The sequence below is a fragment of the Octodon degus genome, unplaced genomic scaffold (assembly GCF_000260255.1).
Source record: "Octodon degus isolate 3935 unplaced genomic scaffold, OctDeg1.0 scaffold00050, whole genome shotgun sequence".
Taxonomy (NCBI): Eukaryota; Metazoa; Chordata; class Mammalia; order Rodentia; family Octodontidae; genus Octodon; species Octodon degus.
This window is the reverse complement of record NW_004524626.1, coordinates 13,590,137-13,598,572: the sequence shown is the minus strand read 5'-3', so window position 1 is coordinate 13,598,572 and position 8,436 is coordinate 13,590,137. Positions and strand designations below refer to the sequence as shown.

At 35.9% G+C, this 8,436-nt stretch overlaps 2 protein-coding genes across 2 annotated transcripts in view; both read left to right on the top strand.

The window, feature by feature from the left end:
• LOC101563650 (zinc finger protein 699) overlaps positions 1-8,436 on the top strand; it is a 959,136-nt gene that overhangs the window by 205,830 nt on the left and 744,870 nt on the right. The gene's annotated exons all lie outside the window — the stretch shown is intronic.
• On the top strand, positions 5,616-6,536 carry LOC101571604 (putative gustatory receptor clone PTE01). Its single transcript, XM_023716788.1, has one exon. It carries the CDS (start codon positions 5,781-5,783, stop codon positions 6,534-6,536), a length of 756 nt encoding a protein of 251 aa, XP_023572556.1. The 5' UTR covers positions 5,616-5,780.

Below are 8,436 nucleotides of genomic sequence, written 5' to 3'. Positions count from 1 at the left end.
AGACTGGTGCAACCGTTATGGAAATCAGTATGGAGACTCCTTAGGAAAGTTGGTCTGGAAATCCCCTTTAAACCAGCTATTCCTCTACTGGGAATTTTTTCCTTTAGCAATGTTAGGCTGTCTATAGGGAATGCAGTACATAGACCCACATGGCTAATTATGAGCTCTGTGCATTAATTATGAACCTCCAAGATCATCCAGTGGTCATAATCAGTGCGTGTCCCTAGACTGCTGCTGGATGTTACCAGTCAAGCTGCCTCTATAGCGTCTCCTTCTTCAAGGCATCTATATCAAGAAGCTTATATATCTAGAACTATACTCATGTCAAACTGAAAGGATCCAGCACCTTCACCGTGCAGAAATCAGGGAAATATCCTTAGATCTGCACCCCTTTGTCATCATGATCCAGCGGAGAAGCCGCTTTACTCAGTAAGTGCTGAGGGCAAGGGTGGAGGACTGTCGGAAACTGTCTTTCCTAATCACCCAAACAGATCATCTACACAGCCGTAGGGAAGGATAATAATTGCAAACTTGCAGCTATAAATACTGTTATCTTTATATTTCTTAACTGGTAGCTGATTCAAAGTTTTAATACCCCCCCCATCTTGGTATGCTTGCCACGGACATTACACTGACAAAAGGATAAAGTGGATCATTATGTTGTTACTTGCATTGTCCTTATGAGCCAGATGAAGTTGGGCTGGAGACATAGCACAATGGACTAGGCACTTGCTTAGGCAAGTGCCAGGACCGGGGTTTGATCTCTGGCAGCACATTCTGAGCTAGCCCCCCACTTGTCGCGCCCTAAGCCAGCCATTGAGACTGGGTGTGGTGGCGCACGCCTGTAATCCTACCGCTGGGGAGGCTGAAAATAGGGGGATCACTATGAGTCTAAACTGCGTATTGAGACCCTTACCGAATACATAAAAAAATAAAGAAATTACAGATGAAGTTCACCAAGAGGAGAATGACAAAAATCATGCCATTATAAAGTGTACCTCCTGCCAGGAGAATGCTGGCAAGTTTTCCCAAGTCATGTCATTTCTTAGCCACTCCTGTGTGGGGGTGACCTTTGTTCACTGTGCTGGTCCCTTTGGGGTTTCCTGTTAAATAACAGAATAGCATGTGGTACCTGCTGCAATCTCTAAAGGAAGGTGATCCATAGATTACAGAGGAAGATAACTGAAAAGAGAGGAACATTATGCTTCAGCAAAAACCCTCTCATTTCTCTTTTCAGTAGCCGTTTTCCTATGTTCCTGTTTTTGCTTTTGTGACATGCTCCTCATTCCTGCAATCAAGCAGTTCAACTTAAAGAGGAGATATAAAACTACGGGGCTCATTTTATTTCTACTAAATAAATTGATCAGCAGTTTAAAATGTTACTCAGGCGTGTGTGTGTGTGTACACATGTGCCCGCGCTAGCTTGGATACCTACTAAATACTATGTAGTTGTTGGGAAATATTAAGATCAATGAATGCAATCCGGAGTCTGACAATTTAATTTTGAATCTATTCAATCTCTTTATTATTTCTGTGATGTGAACATGTTGTATATTTAGCCTGATCCAGTGGAATCTGAAGTGATTTCTATTTGACACAGTGGAAATGAGGGAGAAATAAACAAATGTAATTGCTTCCTATTTGATTAGGATGTGAGGAATATGTAAAATAAGGATGAAATATAATTTAAATATTAGTACTGCTATTAATTATGAGTAAAGTTATGTTACTCAACTAAAATATCTTGCTAGTTAAATTTCTATTTCTCTGTATTTATGAAATGGACCGTTAAGATTTGTCTATATATATGTTGTGTATTAAAAAAAAACCTACCTAATGATAGCGATCCTTTCTAAAAATTGAATCTTTATGGTTTTGTAAAAAAAGAAACAGAGCATAGTTTATAATTTCTGTTTCCCCAGAATATATACTTTGATTGGTATAGAGGGGCCATCAAAAATCCAAATCCCCTTATACACTGGATAGATGATTGTTGGCCTCATAAAAACTTGGTTGTGATCAATGTGGTTCCAGAATATATAGTGCTTTCTCAGTGGGAATGTACAACAATATCTATGAATAAAGTAATAGTTTTAGCTGTATCATGAAAATTTAAGACCTAAAGATTTTTAAAATTCTTTACTTCATTTTAATGAGGAAAAAAGAAATAGCAATGAAACAGTTTCAAAACAGGTTAGTAGGATAGTTACAATAATTAATACATTGCATATTGTTGTCTTCATAGTAGTTATTCAGAGGACAAGATGCAGACATGTTATCTTGTCTAAACAATATTAGTACAAACGTTTCTTCTCATTGAGCTAAGGAAAAAGTAGGTGTATATCTATCTTATCATATATATATATATATATATATATATATATGAACAAAATGGTCCTTTATTTATATTTCCCTTTTTTGTTTTGTTTTGTCAGCAATGGGCGTTCCATTGCTGTTAGAGAAGCTGTAGTGGAAGAAATCTTTAAAGAACCTTTTCCTACTTGATGAGAGTCCAAAGAATGTAGGTACCTGAATTCAGCAAAGTAGCACAATATAGTCCAATAGTCCATAATAGTAGTGGGATACCAGTACAACTGGAAATTGTCCGAAGTTTTTGACTTGAGTATTTTATAGCTCAGCATATTAATATAGCTTCATTTTTTGTACCTCGTGGTTACACTTTTCTACTGGATGGTTAAAACCAAGTTAAAGCAAGACATATATAACTAAAAATATGAATTTTCTATTGGATAAGTTCGATCAAATTACCTGAGGATTTACCCTGCAACCATGTATGACACATTGTGGATCTTTTGCCAGTGTCAGCCATCTGGATGAGTCATGGCCATTGCTTGATCAATTTGATCTCTGTGAAAGTCTGAGAGAATTTTTTCTCTCTAGGTGAATCTTCTTAGGCACATTCTACATAGTTGATCACATTCCTCTGTGGCCCCATAATCTCCTTGATCAGAAAATTTGAGATACCACTAAGGTACAGGATGTCAGAGTAGAAATTCTATTATGTAGTGAGTCTTCACTGACCTTGAAGACCTTCTAAGGCTAAGGCCAAAATTTTGGCTATCCTTGTAGCCCATCTGTCTAAGACCTAAAGTTTTATTTAACAATGACATCACTGTTTTGCTATCCAAGTACATGTTTAGCAAAAAAGATATAAAGAAAGAAGCAGAGAGAATTGGCAAGATTTGCTCTTGAGTTGATGCATATTTTGAAATCATATTATTCCAAGTGTCACTGGCTTTTGTCATGTGTTTTCTTCAGTGAATCTACCATTTTTGTGACACTCTTTATTTGCATAAAACACAGGCAAAATTTTATCAAGTTCCAGACATCCCTGGAAAATGATTGGTGTTTTCCATTTTTTGCTTAGTTAGCAAGATTTGGAGATTCACACTCACTATTCACACAGTACAATCGCAATGCTAGGGGCCTGTTGGGACAGCTCAATGGACTAAAGCACCTGCTTAGGCAAGTGCAGGGACCAGGGCCCGATCCCCAGTTCTGAATGCCGTGATGGCCCCACCACCAGGCATGCTAAGCCAGCCACCGACACCAGGCTTGGTGGCACATGCCTGCAATCCCAGCACGGGAGTCTGAAGACAGGAGGATCGCTATGAGTCCTAGCTGTACAGTGAGACCTTATACCAAATATATAAATGAAAAAAAGAGCAATAATAGGGAACTTATATATTGATTTCCTAACTCCCATCCAAGGACATTAGCTTCTCCCTTGAAGATTAATGGAATTATTATTCTCTGCACAAGTTGATATTTGGTGGTCAATAAGTACACAAGTACTTTCCTTTAGATGTGTCAGCAGTACATTTGTCAGTTTGCATGAATGGTAGTAGATATCAGGTTGTATTTCATTAGGACACACTTTTTTATTGAGCAAAAAATAATGTAATGATTCATTGAATATCTTTCAGAAGAGCGAGATATTGTTTCACTGTTGACTGCATAGATGAGTAGCAATATGTATATAACGTGAAAACACTAAAATATTCTCACTGAAGTCACAACAGCAATTCTTTTGTGGAGCAATGGCTATGATCCAGTGTGCAGGAAAGTGGAATCACGCAAAGATATTAATCTTAAATCCCACAAGTGACAAACTGAATCTCTCTAAAATATCAGTTATATAGAACATGTTACTGTTTATTTTAAAAATATAGGTAGTTGCTGTTATAAAACATATATATATATGTGTGTGTATATATATATATATATGTATATATATATATATATAAATACACACATATATGTATATATATTTTTTCCTAAAGGATCATTTTGTAAATGCCAGAGAATAGTCAAAGGATGTCAACCTTTGTACAGAAAAGTACCACCAACAACGTCACGTGAAGACATAATTCTGCTGGTTTATGTAAAAGAGCAATTAAAGCTTAATTTGTTTTGTCTCTTTTTTTCAACTGTCGGTACTTTTTGTCTTCTTAATTTCTTGTAAGTTTCTTTTTGTTCTTTCTTCTTACAATTTTACATACATATATCTCATAATATGAATAACTGGTTGGAAGACAGCACTAAGTATTAGAACAAATACCGTGAAATTCATAGTACTTTGTTAAGGAAAATTCTGAATTACTATATTTTTTCTCTTTTAATTCTAAATAACACTCTCAAAAGTAAAAAACAAGAAAAATTATATTGGGTTCTCCAACTTGGTTTCCAGATATTAAAATATGTGCAATTAAACGTTAATAAATGGGAGCACTATTACTTTCTGCAATTGAAAAAAAAATTAAAAATTTTCCATAAGGCCACAGTTAGGTAAATATTGTCTCCCTTTCACAGATGATTATACAGTGTCCATATACTTTCATGTTTTTTCTGTAGTGCTCTTTTTTCTGTTTTCTATATTAAACTGTATTGTGGGCTGACCAAAGAATAAACACAAATTATCTTCAAATATCTGAGGTGAAAAATTATAGCCCATGTACCAGAAATGATTACTGGGAACATCTATTAAATTGTATAAGAATCATAAGGCTCACACTTGGATTTGGAGTTTTTTCTTGCTGGTACTAAAATCCTTAAAAATATGCAAAAGACCTTAAGCTTAGAAAACCAGAAGTATTCAGAGATCCTTCACTGTAGAATATGGAAGGGAAAACATTCCCCAAAGAAGTGCCTTTCTGCATTATTGTTTAATTAGTAATGGGAAGTGTACATTCATACCACTTCTGTGGTCAGCAACGGCACTGGTTATATGCATTTAATTTAAACATACTTATCAAATGGTGAAGTCCATCAAAGGTAGGTATACAAGTTATATATTAAGCAATTTTACAAATACAAAAATCATTTAGAGCAAATACTTGCTCTACAAAGGAAGATCATCAGAAAACAAAATAAAATAGACAAAATCTTGGGAAATAAATTACATATGTAAATACTTTTGAACATGAGCTGTTAACTTTAATTTAGGGTTCAGATAAAGCAGTCCTAACTCTCCAAACTCTTGCACAGTGTATTAAATATGCAAATCAAAGCAATTTTGAAAATGATTTGAATATTTGCTGTTTATTTTCTTTACCATTCTATTCTTTCAAAAGGTGCCCAAGAAGTTTGATGAACAAAATTTAACACATGTCTCAGAATTTCACCTCTTGAGGTTCTCAGAAGATCTGGAACTGCAGCCCATACTCTTTGGTCTGTTTCTGTCCATTTACCTTGTATCTGTGCTTGGGAACCTACTTATCATCCTGGCCATCATCTCCGACTCCCACCTCCACACCCCTATGTACTTATTCCTCTCCAACCTGTCTTTGTCTGACATTGGTTTCATCTCAACCACGGTCCCAAAGATGCTTATGAACAACCAATTACAGAGTAAGGTAATCTCCTACAGAGGATGCTTAGCACAAATGTCTCTTTTTTTAATTTTCAGATGTATGGATGACATGCTTCTGACTGTGATGGCCTATGACCGGTTTGTGGCCATTTGTCACCAGCTACAGTATCATGTCATCATGAACCCTCGCCTCTGTTTCTTCTTAGTCATGCTGTCTCTTCTATTTAGTCTTGTAGAATCCCAGCTGCACAATTTGATTATCTTACACTTTTCCTATTTTGAGAATATGAACATTTCTAATATCTTTTGTGAACCTTCTCAACTTTTAAATCTCACCTGTTTTGATGATTTCATCAAACATATAGTCACATATGCTGTAGGTACCATCTATGGCTTTCTCCCCCTTTCAGGGATTGTGTTCTCTTATTATAAAATAGTTTCCTCTATTCTGAAATTTCCTTCCTCAAGTGGAAAGCATAAAGCCTGGTCCACCTGTGGTTCTCACCTTTCTGTTGTTTGCTTATTTTATGGAACAGCTGTTGGTGTTTACCTTACATCCTCTGCATTACATTCCCCTATGAAGATTTCATTGGCTTCAATGATGTATGCTGTGGTTATTCCAATGCTAAATCCTTTCATCTACAGCCTGAGGAACAAGGACACGAAACATGCCCTGCGGAGGTTGCAGAGCCGAAGGATGTAGTTTTATTATCTCATCCTTTCATGTTGTAGTTTGCATTGTAAAAGTCAATCATCTACAGTTGCAAATAATCCACCCATTTAGACTTGCAAATTCTGCTTCTTTATTCACTTGTGTAGCTTTCTCCATTATGTCTGGGACAGCAGGATTTGTGCAAGGAACATGAGTCCATGCTTCGTGCTTCTTCTACTGTCTTGGGGACAGCAGAGTCTGTGAAAGGAACTTAAAGAGTATGCCTTTGTCAAGTAGACTGACCAGAACCTCAAATCCTGAGATCTCGGACAATGGTCAGGACCCAGACAAAGAAGCACATACATGACTTAGAAAGACAGGTCAATTAATTAGCAAGACCAGCAATGAAAAAGTGTCTACAGAAGTAGGGAGAAGCCAGGATTCCAGAGAATCCTGGAAGTTCAGAGTCAGCCCCATATTCAGAGGTCAATGTCAACTTCATACTGAACACATTTCTGAGATTAAATATGGGCACTATTACAGAACTGTAAACACCAGAGGTTTTTGTTTTTGTTTTTATTTTTACTACTTTCATTCTCCCTTGTTTGTCTGATTGGATTTCCCTTTCCTGTCTGGTTTGATGTCATTTTATTTTATGCTGTATCCTGTATAGTTGTATTTCTCTCCTCTTTTTCTTTCATTTCTTTTTCATTTTTTTCTTCCTTTCATTTTTGTTCTCTTTCTCTTTTCTTTTTGCAGTGTTTCGGTTTCTTATCTTTTCATTCTCTTCTATAGACTGCTTTTTTTCTCTTTCATTATCTATTTTATGATTTTCTTTTTGTCCAATGTTTCATAGGTAATTTTTTTGGTTCACCTTTAACTAGCAGTCACAAATGTACTTGAATCTTCTTTTTATCAAAACTGTCATGACTAAATTATTATAAACAGGCAACCTCTGTAGTTTCTGAGAAGTGGCCTAAGCTGCTAAGGGAAATGCTAAACTCTCTATAGATTTAAAATTCACATCTGTTTTCAAAGCGCATGTAAATCTTGTTTAACATTGCATTGATGATATCTCTTTAAGCTGGTTATATCTAGAAGCCATATTACTGATTCCCACATGTTGCTTTTATTGGACTCTCCTAAAAAGGATTAAACACTGACACCTGGTTATTATCACCAGAGATTCTGACTTACACTGATCTAACTAAAAAGCCTTTAAAAATCTTCAAAACAAATTCATTGTTTCTCAATACCATGTAGCCTATTATTATTACATCTGGTTTTAAGTCATTATCTTCTTGTTCCAATATCACCTTTCCATAGATTCCTTTTAAGGCTGTGTGAGGTCTCTGTTTTTCACTACTCTGTGCTTTTCCTAGCTGTATGGTGCACGTTCACTCATGCTCACTAAATTTTATTATAGTGATTATTCAGAATACTTCATTGCGTTCACACTCATGAATTCTCTGTGTTTTAGAAGCTCCCTTCTCATTAACATCTCTGTTGAACCCTATTATATTTTCTGTGCCTTTGTCCTGAAGCCACTATCTGAAGCATTGCACACATTCTGATTTCTCCATTACATTAACTAGATTTGTTTGCATTTGTTGAGCACTGAGCAATGAATTGTAGCATGGTGGGGGAAAAATAGTACTTTGTTAACTGTCTGCAACTGAAATATTTCAAAAGATGCTTAAAGAATAAAGCTAATTTTTAATATGTGGCTGTGTTCATGTGTCCAACTGTGGAGACAGCGATGTTCTTGTGTTTGCAGTTAATGTATTGCACTAGGGTTGTCGGAGGATGACTGCCAAAACCTGACTACATAAATTGAACTTTTGCTTTTTTTTGCCTTGCTGTAAGATTGCAACTATTCTTCTCAACAGCCATAGAGAGCTATGCTTTTACCTCTAATTGATAGATAAAGATCTTTATAAGTAAAAAACAT

What these genes read in the sequence shown, in the direction of transcription:
- LOC101571604 (XM_023716788.1), top strand. Translation starts at nt 5,781, where the DNA reads ATGTACTTATTCCTCTCCAACCTGTCTTTGTCTGACATTGGTTTCATC.